Raw genomic sequence first — 22,472 nt, 5'->3', positions numbered from 1 at the left:
AAACGTGGCATGGGTCCAATGGGTTGGGCTCTGGTGGTTTCTGCTGAGAGGCATTACCAACCTGGCGCCCTTTTAGGACTGCACTGCACTGACGTCCACTTCCATGCTGAATGTTATGACTGGCGCACAGCATCCCTCCTCCTCCTCCTCCTCCTCCATAGATCCAACTTGTTTTGTTTCTGAGGTGAAGGATTTGCTTACATGAGCCAAAAAAGACCTTAGCGTTTACAGTACGGGAAGTGGAGTTTCTGCATATGCAGTCAGAAGCTGGGATTTCACCTAGTTTTGCAAAAGAGCCTTTTCATCAAAAGGGGAAATGATGTCAATCATGATGAAGTCATGAGTTTAGCTTATATCTGAGGTAGTGAAGTTGAAAACACAACCGTGTGATGTGTTGGAAGTTATTGTACAAAATGCTACTGTAGTTCCAGCCTATTTTATTGTGTCACATAATTATCATTCCGCAGAGTGGCCACTGATCATTTCTGACTGTGATTCATGAACCACTTTTTGGAGTTTCTAGCATTATGTTCTACTTTAGCTATTGAAAAATAGCAGATCTACAAGCTCGTAGCGCGGCACTGAGTGCCGCGCTACGAGCTTGTAGGTCTGCTATTTTTGACAAATAGTGAAAATGTTTTTTTTCAGAAAAACTGAAGACGTTTGTAGAATTGAACGTAGGTATAAATGGGCACTTTATCCATAGCGTCCTTATTTGGCATGATATTACATGTTTCAAACCTTTCGTATCTGAAATAGCGCATCTTGTTGGGCTGTAGATTGGATATAGGTGGTTATGTTTTCAATACAAATGTTTTTTTTGCTTTTCTAGTGCCAAAGAGAATTAGGCCTATGAGGCCTAAAAATGACTGGGCGTGGCATGCAAATATGTTTAGCTTATGATGCCTTTATAAGGCTAAATAATATCCAAAGGATTGTTTTAGTTTATTCAGACCAGTGTGTGTCCAGTAGAAACCTTGTATGAATCTGATCTCAGATCAGAATGGGTTAACAATAATAAGCACAATACGTGCATGTACGTGACATGTATTTACAAGAGCTCGTGAAGTTGTGACTAAACAACAACATTGGCTCCATTATTTGGGACACAGTTTCTTCTTTTCTTTTGAACATACAAGGTTTCCACGCGGCGGCGGTGAGTTGCTCCTAGACCATAACCCATTCTGACCTGAGATCAGATTCATACGAGGTTTCCACTGGACACACACTGGTCTGATTAATTTAGCTAAGCTGCCCAGGCACAAATGTACAGTATGCAAATGTTACAAACAATACAACTGTGAACAAGCCATCTACTACAGTACTACTTATGAAGAGGACTCAGACGTTAGATTATACCTTGCTGTACAAAGCATGCACGGTAAAAGTCACTTCCTGCTCTGCTGCTGAATGTTAAACTGGATATTATAAGTGAATTAGCAACAGTACAGTATGTACAGTATGCTGGTTCCAGTGTTTTATAAACGGCCACCCTCATAGTGCACAGGAGTCCTGTAGGCTATGAGGTTGCGTGGTGATGTCTTGTGAGTTTTAGACGTCCATGAAGAGTCACGTTGGTATTAACACAGACTCTGTGCCATAGTAATATAGTAGTATAGTAGTAACATAGTAGTAATATTAATAGTAATATAGTAGTAAATACAGTATAGTAATATTGAAGCACCGCGCCGGCCGGCACGAGTGTTTAGTGAGTGTCAGTGCTGTGTGCATTCGGCGCAGTTATTTGTGAGTGAAATGCATTCTGGGTAATTTAGTTAATGCTAGCTATTTCCAGTCTGCTCTGCTGTAGTAACAGTTAGAGAAGCTGTTACATTGTGTTTACTTTATTATATATTTCAAGGTACATGATGTGTTTATATGACACAATGTTGTGTCATGACTCATGAAACCATGTGACTCCCATTGGAAATGCATTGAGGGCGGCTTCCAACTTGCTTACATCTTGCATGCGACATTGTTGTTGTATAGGTGTGAGTGAGGCCTATGAATGTATACGGTTTAAACAGTTAAGAACATAACATTGACATTGTTGTATAGGTGTGAGTGAGGCCTATGAATGTATACGGTTTAAACCGTTAAGCCAGTATTGTCAAACAATGGTGTCCAATTGAACATCAAGGTGACCTCCTCTTCAGACTCTCTGGGTCTGTTTGTTTTCCAGCGGGGAGAGTGGTGCAGGCAGGGCCGTAGCTGACCATTTGGTTGCCCTACTCGTAGGATATTTGTGCTGCCCCCCCCCCCCCCCCCCCCCTCCCGACGAGAGCACTGCTATTCCTCGTGCAGATCGGCTATTTACACTGATGTGAGGACGCACACACAGCCGCTCGTCATTACGCGGCGGAGCCTTAGAGAAAATTGATATTTTGAGTGTCGGCTTGGCACTGTTTGGCACATTTTGTTGCCCCCCTCGGCGTGTTGCCCCCCTCGGCGTGTTGCCCCCCTCGGCGTGTTGCCCCCCTCGGCGTGTTGCCCCCCCCGGCGTGTTGCCCCCCCCCCCCCCCGGCGTGTTGCCCCCCTCGGCGTGTTGCCCCCCTCGGCGTGTTGCCCCCCCCGGCGTGTTGCCCCCCCCCCCCCCCGGCGTGTTGCCCCCCTCGGTGTGTTGCCCCCCTCGGCGTGTTGCCCCCCTCAGTGTGTTGCCCCCCCCGGCGTGTTGCCCACCTCAGTGTGTTGCCCCCCTCGGTGTGTTGCCCCCCTCGGCGTGTTGCCCCCCTCGGCGTGTTGCCCCCCTCGGTGTGTTGCCCCCCTCGGCGTGTTGCCCCCCTCGGCGTGTTGCCCCCCCTCGGCGTGTTGCCCCCCCCCCCCCCCCCCCCCGGCGTGTTGCCCCCCTCGGCGTGTTGCCCCCCTCAGCGTGTTGCCCCCCTCGGTGTGTTTCCCCCTCGGCGTGTTGCCCCCCTCGGCGTGTTGCCCCCCCCCTCGGTGTGTTGCCCCCCCCCTCGGCGTGTTGCCCCCCTCGGTGTGTTGCCCCCCCCCCTCGGCGTGTTGCCCCCCTCGGCGTGTTGCCCCCCCCCCCCCCCCCCCGGCGTGTTGCCCCCCCCCCCCCCCGGCGTGTTGCCCCCCTCGGCGTGTTGCCCCCCTCAGCGTGTTGCCCCCCCCCTCGGCGTGTTGCCCCCCTCAGTGTGTTTCCCCCCTCAGCGTGTTTCCCCCCTCGGCGTGTTGACCCCCTCGGTGTGTTGCCCCCCTCGGTGTGTTGCCCCCCTCGGCGTGTTGCCCCCCTCGGCGTGTTGCCCCCCTCGGCGTGTTGCCCCCCTCGGCGTGTTGCCCCCCTCGGCGTGTTGCCCCCCCCCCCCCGGCGTGTTGCCCCCCTCGGCGTGTTGCCCCCCCCGGTGTGTTGCCCCCCCCCCCCCCGGCGTGTTGCCCCCCTCGGCGTGTTGCCCCCCTCGGCGTGTTGCCCCCCCCGGCATGTTGCCCCCCCCCCCCCCCCCCGGCGTGTTGCCCCCCTCGGTGTGTTGCCCCCCTCGGCGTGTTGCCCCCCTCAGTGTGTTGCCCCCCTCGGCGTGTTGCCCCCCTCAGTGTGTTTCCCCCCTCGGCGTGTTGCCCCCCTCGGCGTGTTGCCCCCCTCGGTGTGTTGCCCCCCTCAGTGTGTTGCCCCCCTCGGCGTGTTGCCCCCCTCAGTGTGTTTCCCCCCTCGGCGTGTTGACCCCCTCGGTGTGTTGCCCCCCTCGGTGTGTTGCCCCCCTCGGCGTGTTGCCCCCCTCGGTGTGTTGCCCCCCTCGGCGTGTTGCCCCCCTCGGCGTGTTGCCCCCCTCGGCGTGTTGCCCCCCTCGGCGTGTTTCCCCCCTCGGCGTGTTGACCCCCTCGGTGTGTTGCCCCCCTCGGTGTGTTGCCCCCCTCGGCGTGTTGCCCCCCTCGGCGTGTTGCCCCCCTCGGCGTGTTTCCCCCCTCGGTGTGTTGCCCCCCTCGGCGTGTTGCCCCCCTCAGCGTGTTGCCCCCCTCGGCGTGTTGCCCCCCTCGGCGTGTTGCCCCCCTCGGTGTGTTGCCCCCCTCGGCGTGTTTCCCCCCTCGGCGTGTTGACCCCCTCGGTGTGTTGCCCCCCTCGGCGTGTTGACCCCCTCGGTGTGTTGCCCCCCTCGGTGTGTTGCCCCCCTCGGCGTGTTGCCCCCCTCAGTGTGTTTCCCCCCTCGGCGTGTTGACCCCCTCGGTGTGTTGCCCCCCTCGGTGTGTTGCCCCCCTCGGCGTGTTGCCCCCCTCGGCGTGTTGCCCCCCTCGGCGTGTTGCCCCCCTCGGCGTGTTGCCCCCCTCGGCGTGTTGCCCCCCTCAGTGTGTTTCCCCCCTCGGCGTGTTGACCCCCTCGGTGTGTTGCCCCCCTCGGTGTGTTGCCCCCCTCGGCGTGTTGCCCCCCTCGGCGTGTTGCCCCCCTCGGCGTGTTGCCCCCCTCGGCGTGTTGCCCCCCTCGGCGTGTTGCCCCCCTCAGTGTGTTTCCCCCCTCGGCGTGTTGACCCCCTCGGTGTGTTGCCCCCCTCGGTGTGTTGCCCCCCTCGGCGTGTTGCCCCCCTCAGTGTGTTTCCCCCCTCGGCGTGTTGCCCCCCTCGGCGTGTTGCCCCCCTCGGCGTGTTGCCCCCCCCTCGGCGTGTTGACCCCCTCGGCGTGTTGACCCCCTCGGTGTGTTGCCCCCCTCGGCGTGTTGCCCCCCTCGGCGTGTTGCCCCCCTCGGCGTGTTGCCCCCCTCAGTGTGTTGCCCCCCTCGGCGTGTTGCCCCCCTCGGCGTGTTGCCCCCCTCAGTGTGTTGCCCTACTCACAGAGCGTACTGCGCGTATAGGTAGCGACGGCCCTGGGTGCAGGTGACCTCCTCAGCTCCTCTTGAAACTCTCTGTCTGTTTGTTTTCCAGCGGGGAGAGTGGAGCAGGTTAAAACTCTCTGGGTGCGTTTGTTTTGTTTGTTTTCCAGCGGGGAGAGTGGAGCAGGTTAAAACTCTCTGGGTGCGTTTGTTTTGTTTGTTTTCCAGTGGGGAGAGCGGAGCAGGTTAAAACTCTCTGGGTGTGTTTGTTTTAACTCTCTGGGTGTGTTTGTTTTAACTCTCTGGGTGTGTTTGTTTTAACTCTCTGGGTGTGTTTGTTTTAACTCTCTGGGTGCATTTGTTGTGTTTGTTTTCCAGTGGGGAGAGCGGAGCAGGGAAGACGGTGGCAGCCAAATACATCATGGGCTACGTCTCCAGAGTGTCCGGGGGAGGACCTAGAGTACAGGTGAGAAGAACACAATGTAAAGTGTGTGTGTGTGTGTGCGTGTGCGTGTGCGTGTGCGTGTGCGCGTGCGCGCGTGAATAATCAGACACACAGAGATCTAGCTGGTTTAGGGAGCAGATATGTAGGCAAATTCTAAAATATGCCCAGTTATGCAATGTGGACCCAGAGTTATTTCAGGACAAAATGATGCTGAATGATATTTAAAAAGTCAATAGCTGTGGGATAAAAGAAATGTGATTTAAAAATAAAAAAGTAAATATCCAAAGCGTTTGAGGAATCATGGCTAACTATGAATATCCTAGAGCAGGGGTTTGTCTGGGGAGCCCAGAGAAAGGCTTTGACCATGACCCCATGACCCTGTGACCCCATGACCCCAGAGAAAGGCTTTGACCATGACCCTGTGACCCCATGACCCCAGAGAAAGGCTTTGACCATGACCCTGTGACCCCATGACCCCAGAGAAAGGCTTTGACCATGACCCCATGACCCCAGAGAAAGGCTTTGACCATGACCCCATGACCCTGTGACCCCATGACCCCAGAGAAAGGCTTTGACCATGACCCCATGACCCTGTGACCCCAGAGAAAGGCTTTGACCATGACCCCATGACCCCAGAGAAAGGCTTTGACCATGACCCCAGAGAAAGACCCTCTCGATCATTTAATAATAATAATAAATGTCTCGCTCATTTCCATTGTCCAGCCATTCAGTTGACAAAACAAAACAACAAATATATTGAAAAAATATATATATATTAATATACATGGGTCTTAACACAGGAATATACCTTCACTGAATGTCACATTATGTGTGTCTGCTCTACACAGACGACTGCATTCTAAATGTTCTGTGACTTCTGGTAGATTTTGACTGGCTTGTATCAAAGTCACAGATTCATTGTCACGTGAATCTTTGACTGAGTCACTGGACTGGTTAAAGTCGGAGCGAGACATTTCCCATTCACCTATTATCAGTCCATCAGTATAGCCTCTCCTTGCACCCTACTCACCCTGACCCAACCCCCTCAGCAGCCATCTGGCACCCCACCGATCAGCAGATGTCCCGTACAGAAGTACAGAAGTACAGAAGCCACCCCTCTCTTCCAGGTTCAGCCATGACACCATATAGGCCTTACAATGTCCAGAGTGTAACTGTAAGGATCAGACGTGGATTAGCAGGAGGCCTCCAGTCATTCGCCAGCTAGAGTTATTTTCCACCCGGAGAACACATGGCTTTATGGTTCAACCATAAGAGAACACATGGATTTATGTTTCAAAGTCAATGTCGCAGCTTATAGTCAAAATAATGACTCTGGGATTCTCGAGGGTTGGTAATCAATATGTTCATCATCTCCATGTCCAGAAATCATATTCAGATTTCTTCCTTGTGGTGATATTACTGTTTCTAATGCACATGATTAAAATGTTTTTTAGTAAGACATGTATTTCTATGGTTTGATTAAACCACGGTGGTTATTGTATTATTATGACCCGTTGTCTCGTCTTCAGACAGTTTTAACCCATTCTGACCTGAGATCAGATTTAAAAAAATGTCTGTTTGAAAATGACAGTTTTCTGAAAAAGCCAGTCGTTCTTCGATTTTCCAAAAAATAGCAGACCTACAAGCTCGTAGCGCGCCACTCGGTGGCGCGCTATTTTTCAATAGCTAAAGCATAATGCTAACACCAAAAGGGGTTCCCGCCACAAAATGGGTTATTAATATTATTACGTAACACAAGTATGATGATGAACCACGGGGCTGTTTCTGGATCGTTTTACTGTATAAATAGTTCCATAAGTTGAACTGCACTACTTCTGTTTTCCTTTCCTATAAAGGGACAAAAGTTCAGGAATGCTAAAAGATTCCAGGAAATACTACCACCACCCCACGTCTGTGTGTAATAATACTGGAAGGAGAGAATAGAACATCACAGTCAGTGTTCCTGATTTAAAACTCATGTGTTTCTGACATGCAGACGGCTCATGGGAAAGATAATGGTCTCCAGGCGTGTGTGTGTGTGTGTGTGTGTGTGTGTGTGTGTGTGTGTGTGTGTGCGTGTGTGTGTGTGTGTGTGTGCGTGTGCGTGTGCGTGTGCGTGTGCGTGTGCGTGTGCGTGTGTGTGTGCGTGTGTTCATTCATGTTTGTGAGAAGTTCACATGGACTTTCCGTGAAGGGGCTTCTGCCTCTACATCACCTAATAGTATGATTTACAATCAATATCAAAATTAGTATTAGGATTATTGAAAAATAGCAGATCTACCAGCTTTGTGAGCTTTAGATCAGTTATTTATCCCACCATTGCACAACTAAGTTTAATATACTGGAGGAGTTAACAGGTTAACCAGAATAATCAATATCATCGATTATGAAAAATCAAATTTTTGAATGAATTGCTGGGTTTAATTGATATATTTCCGGTTAATTGCCCAGCCCTACCCAATGGACACTGTAGCTACTGTATGTCTCACCTTGTATGTCTGTCTCCACACAGCACTGACGCTACTGTAATGTCTCACCTTGTACTGTACGTCTGTCTCCTACTGTATGTCTCACCTTGTACTGTACGTCTGTCTCCACAGCATGTCAAAGACATCATCCTTCAGTCTAACCCGTTGCTTGAGGCGTTCGGTAACGCCAAGACCGTGAGGAACAACAACTCCAGCAGATTTGTAAGACTTTTTGTTCTTCCTTTTTTATTGTTGTTTTTACTGTTTGGGAATTCAGCCTTGACCTTTTGCCCCCTAGCCCCGATTTGAAACGGTTTGTCTTGAACCAAAACAAACACGAGAGACAATGTTCAAACATAGAATGGGGAGAATACTGTAGTGAATTACATACTGTAGTGAATTACAGACGGGGAGAATACTGTAGTGAATTACAGACTGTAGTGAATTACAGACTGTAGTGAATTACAGACGGGGAGAATACTGTAGTGAATTACAGACTGTAGTGAATTACAGACGGGGAGAATACTGTAGTGAATTACAGACTGTAGTGAATTACAGACTGTAGTGAATTACAGACTGTAGTGAATTACAGACTGGGAGAATACTGTAGTGAATTACAGACTGTAGTGAATTACAGACGGGGAGAATACTGTAGTGAATTACAGACGGGGAGAATACTGTAGTGAATTACAGACGGGGAGAATACTGTAGTGAATTACAGACGGGGAGAATACTGTAGTGAATTACAGACGTGGAGAATACTGTAGTAATTACAGACGTGGAGAATACTGTAGTTAATTACAGACGTGGAGAATACTGTAGTGAATTACAGACGTGGAGAATACTGTAGTGAATTACAGACGTGGAGAATACTGTAGTAATTACAGACGTGGAGAATACTGTAGTAATTACAGACGTGGAGAATACTGTAGTGAATTACAGACGTGGTGCAGAGAATGGGGAGAATATTGTAGTGAATTACAGACGGGGAGAATACTGTAGTGAATTACAGACGGGGAGAATACTGTAGTGAATTACAGATGGGGAGAATACTGTAGTGAATTACAGACGGGGAGAATACTGTAGTGAATTACAGACGGGGAGAATACTGTAGTGAATTACAGACGGGGAGAATACTGTAGTGAATTACAGATGGGGAGAATACTGTAGTGAATTACAGACGGGGAGAATATTGTAGTGAATTACAGACGGGGAGAATACTGTAGTGAATTACAGACGGGGAGAATACTGTAGTGAATTACAGATGGGGAGAATACTGTAGTGAATTACAGACGTGGTACAGAGAATGGGGAGAATACTGTAGTGAATTACAGACTGTAGTGAATTACAGACTGTAGTGAATTACAGACTGTAGTGAATTACAGACATGGTACAGAGAATGGGGAGAATACTGTAGTGAATTACAGACTGTAGTGAATTACAGACTGTAGTGAATTACAGATGGGGAGAATACTGTAGTGAATTACAGACGTGGTACTAAGAGTGGGAAGCACTGAGGCACATACTACTACAAACAGGGTTAGTTAGTGATAACCACTGAGCCACACATACTACATGCTACTTTCTCACATACTTGACTACATACTACTTTCTCACATACTACATACTACATACTACTTTCTCACATACTTAACTACATACTACTTTCTCAAGCTAAATGAGGATAAGACAGAAGTTCTCATAATCGGTTCTAGTGAGCAGAAAGAATCAATAATAAGCAGACTTGGCAACCTGACTGTAGAAAGTAACAGTACAGTAAAGAACTTGCCGGTCATTATTGATTCTGAATTTAATTTTAATTCACACATTAATCATGTTACCAAGATTGCCTTTTTCCACCTTAGAAATATTGCACGAATCAGAGCCTATGTGTCCTTGGACGATGCAAAAACGCTAATCCACGCCTTTGTTTTTTCTCGGCTTGATTACAGCAATGTACTTTTTTCAGGACTGCCTAAGAAAACAACTGACAGATTACAACTTGTCCAAAATGCAGCAGCCAGAGTTTTAACTAGAACTAAGATGAGAGAAAATATTACACCAGTTTTGGCTTCACTGCACTGGCTTGAAGCTTCCGGTTGTTTTTAGGATTGATTTTAAAATTATTTTACTTGTCTATAAAGCTCTCAATGGTCTCGCACCTTCCTACCTACATGACTGCCTGCCTAAATATGTCCCAAACCGCCCCCTAAGGTCTTCCACTGCTGGCCTGCTCGCTTTGCCTAAATGGCAACAAAAAAATACGGGGAAGCAGCTTTTTGCTTCTACGGGCCGTCGGCATGGAACACTGTACCTTCGACAGGCAGCCTCTCTAGACATTTTTAAAGCACAGCTTTTCTGATTAACCATGTATATTATACATGTATAATACATGTATAATGGTGGCGTACGAAAATACCTAAAGAATTGCAGATCTACAGTTCACAACCAGCACTAGTTTTGGGGTTTCACCTTTTCCACGCTCCCTTTCTCTCTCTCTCTCTCTCTCTCTCTCTCTCTCTCTCTCTCTCTCTCTCTCTCTCTCTCGTCCTCTCTCTCGTCCTCTCTCTTGTCCTCTCTCTCTCTCTCATCCCCTCTCTCTCATCCTCTCTCTCTCATCCCTCTCTCTCTCTCATCCCTCTCTCTCTCATCCCTCTCTCTCTCTCTCATCCTCTCTCTCTCTCTCATCCTCTCTCTCTCTCTTCCTCTCTCTCTCATCCCTCTCTCTCTCATCCTCTCTCTCTCTCTCTCATCCTCTCTCTCTCATCCCTCTCTCTCTCTCATCCTCTCTCATCCTCTCTCTCTCATCCCTCTCTCTCTCATCCCTCTCTCTCTCTCATCCCTCTCTCTCTCTCATCCTCCAGGGAAAATACTTTGAGATCCAGTTCAGCTCCGGAGGGGAAGTAGACGGCGGGAAGATCTCCAACTTTCTGCTGGAGAAGTCTCGCGTTGTCATGAGGAACCCTGGAGAGAGAAGTTTCCATATATTCTACCAGGTGAGGAGAGAGAAGTTTCCATATATTCTACCAGGTGAGGAGAGAGAAGTTTCCATATATTCTACCAGGTGAGGAGAGAGGAGTTTCCATATATTCTACCAGGTGAGGAGAGAGAAGTTTCCATATATTCTACCAGGTGAGGAGAGAGGAGTTTCCATATATTCTACCAGGTGAGGAGTTTCCATATATTCTACCAGGTGAGGAGAGAGGAGTTTCCATATATTCTACCAGGTGAGGAGAGAGAAGTTTCCATATATTCTACCAGGTGAGGAGAGAGGAGTTTCCATATATTCTACCAGGTGAGGAGTTTCCATATATTCTACCAGGTGAGGAGAGAGGAGTTTCCATATATTCTACCAGGTGAGGAGAGAGAAGTTTCCATATATTCTACCAGGTGAGGAGAGAGGAGTTTCCATATATTCTACCAGGTGAGGAGAGAGAAGTTTTCATATATTCTACCAGGTGAGGAGAGAGGAGTTTCCATATATTCTACCAGGTGAGGAGTTTCCATATATTCTACCAGGTGAGGAGAGAGGAGTTTCCATATATTCTACCAGGTGAGGAGAGAGAAGTTTCCATATATTCTACCAGGTGAGGAGAGAGGAGTTTCCATATATTCTACCAGGTGAGGAGTTTCCATATATTCTACCAGGTGAGGAGAGAGGAGTTTCCATATATTCTACCAGGTGAGGAGAGAGGAGTTTCCATATATTCTACCAGGTGAGGAGAGAGGAGTTTCCATATATTCTACCAGGTGAGGAGAGAGGAGTTTCCATATATTCTACCAGGTGAGGAGAGAGGAGTTTCCATATATTCTACCAGGTGAGGAGTTTCCATATATTCTACCAGGTGAGGAGTTTCAATATATTCTACCAGGTGAGGAGTGTAATGTATAGGAGATAAAGGACCACTTTTCAACTTATCTTCATATAATTGGTCCTCACTTAATGTTCATGATAAAATACCACAATTCTTTTCTACTCGGTCTATCTCATAGGAGGGTGCCGTTCAGAAACCCGTTCACTATAGTGACATCATCGTTAGGCTGATTTTCTTTTAGCCCATTTTGGGGCGGGAACCCCTTTTGGTATTATCATCATGTTATGCTTTAGCTATTGAAAAATAGCAGATCTACAAGCTCATAGCGCGCCACCGAGTGTCGCGCTATGAGCTTGTAGGTCTACTATTTTTATAGTATATTTTATAGTATTTTATAGCTATAGTAGTTGTCATTGGTTGAATATTTATAAAACCGACAGACACACATGTAGCTACTTTCACTTTCACTTGTATAAACAACTCCTTACAGCATCGATGTGCCGATTGGAAGAACAGCTTGACCGTCGTTTAACCCATTTTGACCTGGGAACGATTCTGCAAATATCTTCTACATCCTGACTGTTTTCTTGAAAAAGCTGTTTTTCTACGTCAGTCGTTATCAAACACTTTTTCATGTCACTTTTCACGATTCTTCAAAAATAGCAGACCTACAAGCTCGTAGCGCGCCACTCGGTGGCGCGCTATGAGCTTGTAGATCTGCTATTCTTCAATAGCTAAAGCATAACATAATGCTAACACCAAAAGGGGTTCCCCTGGAAGGGACACAGACACTCTGTTTCCCATCCCTGGAAGGGATGCGATGTCTCATCCTTCCCATCACATGCAAAGTGGAATGTCTGGAATAGACATTTCCACATTTAGAACGAGGCAAAATGGGTATAAAAATAGGGAAAGAATGTGAGTTTCATTGGCTGCTATTATTATTGTATTTAATACATGTTTTCGCTATGAATACAGGTGTGGTATGGCAATAAGGTGTGCCTTGAGATTTCTACTTGCCCATTGCTGTGCTGCTCAAATGTTAAAGGTTTTATGACATTCATTTTCATTTATTATTATTTATTTATTTTATTTTAGGTTTTATGACCTCAATTACACCCAAAAAAACAGAATTTTGAACATTCAGTGGATTTTCTGTGGTCTGAAGTTTTCTTTGGGGTTTGGAAGCCTTTTGAGCTACAATGAAAACAGGCAACACAGTGAAAACAGTGACATCTGCTGGCAAATCCCATTGACATATATGGGATTTGCATTGCACTTTATTTGTATAGCACCTTTCATGACATGAAATGCAGCTCAAAGTACTTTACAGAGCGATGGAGAAAAAAAAAGAAAAGAAAAGCAAGGCAACGACATTAAAAAAACAAGCAGTAATGCAATACAGTGAGGACATGAATAACTAAAAATTAAAAGCAATGTTGTAGAAGTGGGTCTTGAGCTGTGCTTTAAACATGTCTACAGAGGCTGCCTGTCGAAGGTACAGTGGGAGCTTGTTCCATGCCGTCGGCCCGTAGAAGCAAAAAGCTGCTTCCCCGTATTTTTTAGTTGCCATTTCTTTTAGGCAAAGCGAGCAGGCCAGCAGTGGAAGACATTAGGGGGGCGGTTTGGGACATATTTAGGCAGGCAGTCATGTAGGTAGGAAGGTGCGAGACCATTGAGAGCTTTATACACGAGTAAAATCATTTTAAAGTCAATCCTAATCCAAGTGTTCTTTGTTGTCTCAGTTGATAGAAGGAGCCAGCAGCGAGCAGAAGAGCAGTCTGGGGATCACCAGTCTGGATTACTACACTTACCTCAACCAGTCGGGTTCCTACAAGGTGGACGACATCAACGACAAGAGTGACTATCAGGAGACCGTGGTATGTTGTTATCCTTTACCCTAACCCTAAGAGTGACTATCAGGAGACCGTGGTATGTTGTTATCCTAACCCTAAGAGTGACTATCAGGAGACCGTGGTATGTTGTTATCCTAACCATAAGAGTGACTAGTATCAGGAGACCGTGTTATGTTGTTATCCTAACCCTGACTATCAGGAGACCGTGGTATGTTGTTACCCTAACCCTAAGAGTGACTATCAGGAGACCGTGGTATGTTGTTATCCTAACCCTGACTATCAGGAGACCGTGGTATGTTGTTACCCTAACCCTAAGAGTGACTATCAGGAGACCGTGGTATGTTGTTATCCTAACCCTAACCCTGACTATCAGGAGACCGTGGTGTTATCCTTTAGTTTAAACCCTCACAAACGGTGACATTCAATTTCAATTAAATCTTTATTTCAGAATCGTGGGAATCCATATCAATAAAAAACACAACATCATAAGTAAACTCACTTCTGTATTTCTCCACTTTATTAACAACAACAACAACATTCCAATCCTATGGATCTTCAGGTTAAAAAGCGTATATTAACCTCCCTCTTCAGGTGCTCTTCAGATGTGGCTCTGCTCTCACTCAGGCATCAACAAAGCATTCTCTTACCCGTTACAGGGTCTCTCTACCAGATCCTCTTAACATTTTCCACTTCAGAAATACCACCTCCACCTGTTTCTGTTTACCAAGTAAAAAACCACAAGGGGAGTAATTAGAGGACGTTTGACTCGGTATACTGCGAGAGTATGTAAACACACAACGTAGCCCCCGGTTCAACGTGTGCTTTGTTTTTCCCAGCATGCCATGGAAGTGATCGGCATCTCGCCGGAAGACCGTCTCCTGGTGCTGCAGATCGTAGCCGGCGTCCTCCATCTTGGAAACATCAACTTCAGGGAGGCCGGGAACTACGCGGCCGTGGAGAGCCAGGAATGTAAGTGTCCTTACATAACTAGGGTTAGGGTTAGGGTTAGGGGTTAGGGTTTAGGGTTAGGGAACTACGCGGCCGTGGAGAGCCAGGGAATGTAAGTGTCCTTACATAACTAGGGTTAGGGTTAGGGTTAGGGGTTAGGGTTAGGGTTAGGGAACTATGCCACCGTGGAGAGCGAGGAATCTAAGTGTCCTTAGATAACTAGGGTTAGGGTTAACCCTGTCCTTAGATAACTAGGGTTAGGGTTAACCCTAGCCTCGGTACCAGGCTTTCATTTTTGTTGGTGCAAAAATGTAAAGCCTGGAGGAACGCATTGGCCGCTCTGGTCTAAAAGTGGGAGTCAACCCTTCCGGGTGGGCGTCGCTCCAAATGATGTGACTTAGCGCTGCACTAGGGGGGAGAGGAGGGGCCGGGGGTGACGGACAGATCGATGAGATCCAATCAGGGCGTGCGCAAATCTCAACCGCGACCCGCCCCTCTAGACCAGAAACCTAACACGTTAGCTCAGGCTAGGGTTAACCCTAACCCTGCATAGATAACTAGGGTTACGGTTAGGGTTAGGTTCAGGTTTATTTGTCATGTGTATAGATACAGAGTATAAATACAATGAAAATTATTTTGCTCAGAGCACTCTCAGTCTTACATACACAGGACATAAACAAACATCTATAGTGCAAGAGAAAGACAAAGTGAAGTGACAAAACAGTCCAAGGTCAGCTGTTCAGCAGCCTGACTGCCTGGGGGGTAGAAACTGTTACTGAGACGGGTGGTGGTGCGAGATTTGATGCTCTGGTAGCGTTTTTTTGGAAGGGAGTAGTTTGAACAGGGTATTTGCGGGATGGCCGGTGTCTTCCATGATGTTGTGGGCTTTTTTCATACAATGAGTGGTGGCGATGATTTTAGCTGCTGTTTTAACGGTCCTCTGCAACCTGTTGCAGTCCTGAGCGGTCGTGTTACCGTACCACACTGTGATACAGCCAGTTAAGACACTTGGAATGTAAGTGTCCTTCGATGACTCCCAGATGCACCAAGAGTTGGGCCGGGTGTTATTGGCTTCAAATCGATATCACGATTAATTCAAACTTTTACCTCCAATTACGATTAGTCGTTGATTATTTTATACACTTGGTATTGTCACACTGCCCTCCTGTAGTTCTCTGATGAGATCTGTACTGTAAATATTACGGGGTGCAACAGTTAATCGGAAATTATCGATTTTAATACAATAATAGATTTTCAGAAATGGCGAAAATATCTACACTGTATAAAATTCTCAGTGTTCAACTCGGAGAGTGCCCAAATGGTACCAAATTGGACCATTTTGTGCACCTCCCTGAGTGGCAGAACCTGTATGGGTCCATTTGGACCGCTGGCGTTTCCCCGGACAAGACGTTGAGGACACAGTGACGTATGACTGTGGGTTGCCAGGCTGTGGGTTGCCAGGTTGTGGGTTGCCAGGCCTGAGGCCACAAAGCCACATTGTGGTGTGTGTGTGTGTGTGCAGACAGAGTACCAGCGCTCTGTAATCTCTGCCTTTCCTGTTCCCTCCAGTCTCAACTTCCTGTGTGTGTGTGTTATGGCTCATTTGTACTTGGCTGTGCCGCCCGTTCGTGCAACAAAAATGACGTATTCTCAGTTGAATATTCATCATTTTTGTCAAGAGACGCTTGAAATGCACGGAACGTTTCCCCCTAGACAACAAATAAGCTTCTTACATCCTCTTCTTCACACTCGGCAGAACAAATGATTCAGCTCCTCTTTAAAAACCCATTTTGGGGCGGGAACCCCTTTTGGTGTTAGCATTATGTTGTGCTTTAGCTATTGAAAAATAGCAGATCTACAAGCTCATAGCGCGCTATGCTATTTTTGAAAAATCTAAGAACGACTGACATAGAAACGTAGCTTTTTCATAAAACTGTCAGGATGTAGAAGACATTTTTAGAATCTGATCTCAGGTCAGGAAAATGTTGGAAATGTTGAGTCTGCCACGTTGTACAAATACTGTACATCTCACCATAGGCTGTATTACAGTAACAGCTACTGTATTTAATACTGTACATCTCACCATAGGCTGTATTACAGTAACAGCTACTGTATTTAATACTGTACATCTCACCATAGGCTGTATTACAGTAACAGCTACTGTATTTACTTCTTCACGATTTCTTTTCATCGTGGGGTGCAATTCTCAATTTATTTTTGTTGGGGAATTGAATTAGGGTTTGTGTTTAAGGTCGTTTGATTCCAGCGCTTCCTCCGATGTTGTGAGATTTTTAATATTGAATAAAGAAGCCCTTATCTCCACTAAGAGTGCACTGCAGGCTAGCTCACAAAATATAAAATATTTATCGCGAGACATTTCTTAACGCCATATCTTTGAAGACATTTGACCCACAGAGTTGTTCATCTTCAGATCTGAGCATTGATTTGGTTCACTATGTGGTGCTCCATGCAGACCATGCCTTTTATTCTCATGGCTATACTGTAACACAAAGCCCCTGCCCCAGCTATATATATATATATATATATATATATATATATATACACATGGCCCCTGCCCAAGCTTCACAGTTGACAGATAGGTCTAGTCATTATGCTATTCATACTAACTTCCCAAAAGCAGGCTATACTGCACTGCATTGTGATTCATTCCCAGACGCTGCTGGACTGCAGGCCTTTAGAGCCATTTCCTTCAAGGGGAAGTGAGTCAGTGTAATAATGCAGGGAGGCGATGCTCTCATGGGACCATGTCGGTGCCAGGTTAGGACTAATGATCCTTGGCCCGGGCGAGCCTCTCTCACAGGCCTAACCCAGCGCTGCATTCTCTGTAATACTGAGCCTCTCTCACAGGCCTAACCCAGCGCTGCATTCTCTGTAATACTGAGCCTCTCTCACAGGCCTAACCCAGCGCTGCATTCTCTGTAATACTGAGCCTCTCTCACAGGCCTAACCCAGCGCTGCATTCTCTGTAATACTGAGCCTCTCTCACAGGCCTAACCCAGTGGATGGAGTAACGCTGCATTCTCTGTAATACTGAGCCTCTCTCACAGGCCTAACCCAGTGGATGGAGTAACGCTGCATTCTCTGTAATACTGAGCCTCTCTCACAGGCCTAACCCAGTGGATGGAGTAACGCTGCATTCTCTGTAATACTGAGCCTCTCTCACAGGCCTAACCCAGTGGATGGAGTAACGCTGCATTCTCTGTAATACTGAGCCTCTCTCACAGGCCTAACCCAGTGGATGGAGTAACGCTGCATTCTCTGTAATACTGAGCCTCTCTCACAGGCCTAACCCAGTGGATGGAGTAACGCTGCATTCTCTGTAATACTGAGCCTCTCTCACAGGCCTAACCCAGTGGATGGAGTAACGCTGCATTCTCTGTAATACTGAGCCTCTCTCACAGGCCTAACCCAGTGGATGGAGTAACGCTGCATTCTCTGTAATACTGAGCCTTTCTCACAGGCCTAACCCAGCGCTGCATTCTCTGTAATACTAAACTATTCTTTCCAGAAGATATTTAGTTTGGACAGTGAGGGTACGAGGGCTCTATATTATTGACCACAAATATGAGTGAAGAGACGATATACCATAGCAATGTGTGTATGATTGTGATGTCATTGAGGGAAAGTAATGTATAATATAATATATAATATATAAAGCAGCCTTGGACGATCCCTGCGTTTTACCAATAGACTACCAATAGGAGCAGGTGATTGGTTAGTTGGTATGAGAGGTCGTTGTCAGAGGAGCAGGTGATTGGTTAGTTGGTATGAGAGGTGGTTGTCAGAGGAGCAGGTGAATGGTTAGTTGGTATGAGAGGTGGTTGTCAGAGGAGCAGGTGATTGGTTAGTTGGTATGAGAGGTGGTTGTCAGAGAGCAGGTGATTGGTTAACGCACTCAATCGGAGTAAAGAACGTTTCCTTACTTAGAGCTACAGCATCACCTAAAAGACGTAATGAATGAGGCCTATGCTCTGCTGTACGTAATGAATGAGGCCTATGCTCTGCTGTACGTAATGAATGAGGCCTATGCTCTGCTGTACGTAATGAATGAGGCCTATGCTCTGCTGTACGTAATGAATGAGGACTATGCTCTGCTGTACGTAACGAATGAGGCCTATGCTCTGCTGTACGTAACGAATGAGGCCTATGCTCTGCTGTACGTAATGAACGAGGCCTATGCTCTGCTGTACGTAACGAACGAGGCCTATGCTCTGCTGTATACGTAATGAATGAGGCCTATGCTCTGCTGTACGTAACGAATGAGGACTATGCTCTGCTGTACGTAATGAATGAGGCCTATGCTCTGCTGTACGTAACGAATGAGGACTATGCTCTGCTGTACGTAATGAATGAGGCCTATGCTCTGCTGTACGTTATGAATGAGGCCTATGCTCTGCTGTACGTAATGAACGAGGCCTATGCTCTGCTGTACGTAATGAATGAGGCCTATGCTCTGCTGAACGTAATGAATGAGGACTATGCTCTGCTGTACGTAATGAATGAGGCCTATGCTCTGCTGTACGTAACGAATGAGGCCTATGCTCTGCTGTACGTAACGAATGAGGCCTATGCTCTGCTGTACGTAATGAATGAGGCCTATGCTCTGCTGAACGTAATGAATGAGGCCTATGCTCTGCTGAACGTAATGAATGAGGCCTATGCTCTGCTGTACGTAATGAATGAGGCCTATGCTCTGCTGTACGTAACGAATGAGGCCTATGCTCTGCTGTACGTAATGAATGAGGCCTATGCTCTGCTGAACGTAATGAATGAGGCCTATGCTCTGCTGTACGTAATGAATGAGGCATATGCTCTGCTGTATACGTAATGAATGAGGCCTATGCTCCTCTGTACGTAACGAATGATTGGTTCTTTGTCCATTTTACTTGTGCTACTTTGCATTTTGACGTTGATACTTCTGTACTTTTACTCAAGTAATATTTTGAACACTAGACTTTTACACTGTGGTATTGCACACTTTTTCCTGAGTAATAGTTTTTCCTGCTTAATCCATTTTGGGGCGGGAACCCCTTTTGGTGTTAGCATTATGTTATACTTAAGCTATTTCAAAATAGCAGATCTACAAGCTCATAGCGCGCCACCGAGAGCTTGTAGGTCTGCTATTTTTGAAAAATGACTGACGACTGACATAGAAACATAGTTTTTTCAGAAAACCGTCAGGATGTAGAAGAACATTTATAGAATCTGATCTCAGGTCAGAATGGGTAAATTCTCTCGCCCCCTGTTGACCTTGTGCTCTTTCTTTGTCCAGTCCTGGCCTTCCCCGCCTTCCTGCTGGGCATCGACCAGAAACGCCTGAAGGAGAAACTGACCAGCAGAAAGATGGACAGCAAGTGGGGCAACACGCAGGAGTCCATCGACGTGACGCTGAACGTCGAGCAGGCGTGCTACACGCGTGACGCGCTCTCCAAGGCCCTGCACTCGCGTGTCTTTGACTACTTAGTAGAGGTATGTACTGTATGACTGGATATGTGTCGTGTGTGTGTGTGTGTCATGGAGATTTGCTATGCTAATCATGCTTCCTCTATATATACCGTTGTAAGGCCTGTTTATTTCCCCCTTTTTAAACGGTGGCCTGTTTGTAGGGAGTCAATAATAGCAACAGCAGAATACGTTTGTTTTGCATTTTTCATGAGCGCAACCCACATACCCAGCTGTGCTGCTCACCCCACACAACACACCCATCTTCGTCCCCAAATGGGGGCACCGTTTAAAAGGGAAGGAAACGGAACTTTCCAACGGTATAACGGTGATTTCCAAGAAGCATTGTTACAACAGACGACATGATCTACCAAACACTAAATGCATTATGATGAGCTTGATGATGTCGTTATGTAATTAAACAATAAGCCACGAGAGGTCTCAGGTTAGCGGGTATTTTACACTGGCTGAGAGGCGTAGGCAGACCCGAGGCGCAGCGGAGGGGCTTCTACCTCCCAGCCAGTGTAAAATACCCGGTAAGCTGGGGCCTCGAGTGGCTTATTGCTTTTCTAAAACGGTTACAAACATATAGCAATATTAACCTAATAAAACTATTGAATTCACAAAAGTAGCTACGCTTTGCGCCACCAGAGCGAGCCACATCACTTCCTTGTTGTGCTCGGCAAGTAGGCTACAGTATGTGACGGGAGAATAGCGCTTGATGTCTTTACGGGGCTGCCTGGAGCCACACATTCACAGTCATATGAGCCGGGCGGTGCTTATAGACGCCCCGCACGGCATGGGGTTTAAGGCAATTAAGCGCTCCCCTTCCCCCAGTACAGCTACAGAGATGTGGAATCAGCTGCGAATGATATAAAGGGATTGAAGGAGTGGGTTATCGGTGGAATTTACACCAGTCACGTGACGGTAACCAGCCAATCTATATCAAGTATTGGGACTAACCGTTTTAGAATATAATATAAGTATATCTACAAATGTTCCTTATTGGGTTTCAGTCCATCAACAAAGCCATGAAGGACCAGCAGCCCATGAACATCGGAGTTCTGGACATTTATGGATTTGAAATATTCCAAGTAAGTCTCAGTGACGATCATATCTATATCTCTCTGTTTGTTAACCTTCATTCATACAGGGTAGGTTTAACACACACACACACACACACACACACACGTGTAAGTAAAACATTTAAAGGGACACTTCACCCTTTTTGCAAAACAATATATGTTAATGACGTTTAGAAGCTTTAGAACACTTTCCTGGGGGTCTTTATGTATGTAATATGTGGTTTTAGATATTTTAGATTGTAGCAGTAAGCCCGGTGTCTCTGATGTCATGGACACTGGGCTCACTTCCTTCCTGGACTACATTTTGTCTCAGTAAGACAGCTCTCCCCCTATCCACAAGGAGGAGCAGTGCACCAAAGAATTATGGGAATTGTAGTCCAGGAAGGTAGTGAGACCAGTGTCCATGACATCAGAGACACTGTGCTCACTGCTACAATCTAAAATATCTAAAACCACATATTACACACATAAAGACCCCCCGGAAAGTGTTCTAAAGCTTCTAAACGTCATTAACATATCTTTTTTTGCAAAAAGGGTGAAGTGTCCCTTTAAGTACATTTTTTACCACTGCTGATTAGAACATATTCTACATCATTGCAAAAGATCTCAATCCTCCCATCAGTCATCAAACTGAAAGCTACTGTGTGTGTGTGTGTGTGTGTGTGTGTGTGTGTGTGTGTGTGTGTGTGTGTGTGTGTGTGTGTGTGTGTGTGTGTGTGGGTGTGGGTGTGGGTGTGGGTGTGGGTGTGGGTGTGGGTGTGTGAGTGTGTGTGTGGCATGTTTAGATGACATTCATTTATCTAACTAATAGTGGGGCTGTTTGGCTAGGCTTCCAGTTCACAGGTCTTCTGCTTAAAAACTATTATTAACAAATCGTAGATTAAAAAGTTGCCATCTCTGTTTTGGTGTCCTAAAACAGGAAGCTGCAGAATGTTAAGACACAATACAAGCCTGAGGCTTTTATTGATTGATTGAAATATGTATTAGCAGTTTGCAGAATTACAGTACATTTAAATATTTATTAACAGTTTGCAGAATTACAGTACATTTCAAGCACAAACTCACTACAAAGACTGTTAACTGTGAGTGGTCGACCCAATTAAGCATTACACTTGTTTACAACAGGGTCCACCATGTTCAATTCATCAAAACATTTAGAGACATACAAATAGACACTTCTATATAGTCAAAGAACAGAACAGGAATTCATCATAAAGGAGGTAAAAAGGGAAAATATACATATACAGTGAGGGGAAAGGGGGGGGGGGGGGGGGCTGTGTTGAAGAGTACATTCCTTCCTGTAATAGTATATTCCTTCCTGTAATAGTATATTCCTTCCTGTAATAGTACATTCCTTCCTGTAATAGTATATTCCTTCCTGTAATGCCACTAGAATAAAGATGACTCAGGTTTAGTTGTGATATCACAGCAAAGCATCATCTACCGGAATTGCTTCAAACTCACTTTAACCGCAAAACACGTCATTTCCAGTTTATCAAGCCTTTTCTGGACCCAAATGACATTTTTGCATTTAAAGAGTCTCGTTTTCAGGTATTACGTATTAGCTCTGAAGAAACGAGTGACGGTATTCCCTGCGTTGTCTGATCCCTGTATTCACTGTGTTGTCTGATCCCTGTATTCCCTGTGTTGTGTCTGA

The 22,472-nt window shown here is 46.5% G+C and overlaps 1 protein-coding gene across 1 annotated transcript in view; it reads left to right on the top strand.

Annotated features, from left to right (window-relative positions):
• The window catches only part of myo1ea (myosin IEa), a 77,521-nt gene that overhangs the window by 16,500 nt on the left and 38,549 nt on the right, over positions 1 to 22,472 (top strand). The window contains 7 exon segments of the mRNA XM_083760047.1: positions 5,114 to 5,201; positions 7,781 to 7,870; positions 10,513 to 10,644; positions 13,209 to 13,343; positions 14,156 to 14,288; positions 19,561 to 19,757; positions 20,747 to 20,824. Coding sequence (XP_083616173.1) covers positions 5,114 to 5,201; positions 7,781 to 7,870; positions 10,513 to 10,644; positions 13,209 to 13,343; positions 14,156 to 14,288; positions 19,561 to 19,757; positions 20,747 to 20,824 — 853 coding nt within the window.

Source organism: Protomyctophum parallelum (genome assembly GCF_964188405.1).
Source record: "Protomyctophum parallelum genome assembly, chromosome: 2".
Taxonomy (NCBI): domain Eukaryota; kingdom Metazoa; phylum Chordata; class Actinopteri; order Myctophiformes; family Myctophidae; genus Protomyctophum; species Protomyctophum parallelum.
This window is presented reverse-complemented; position numbering and strand designations above follow the sequence as displayed.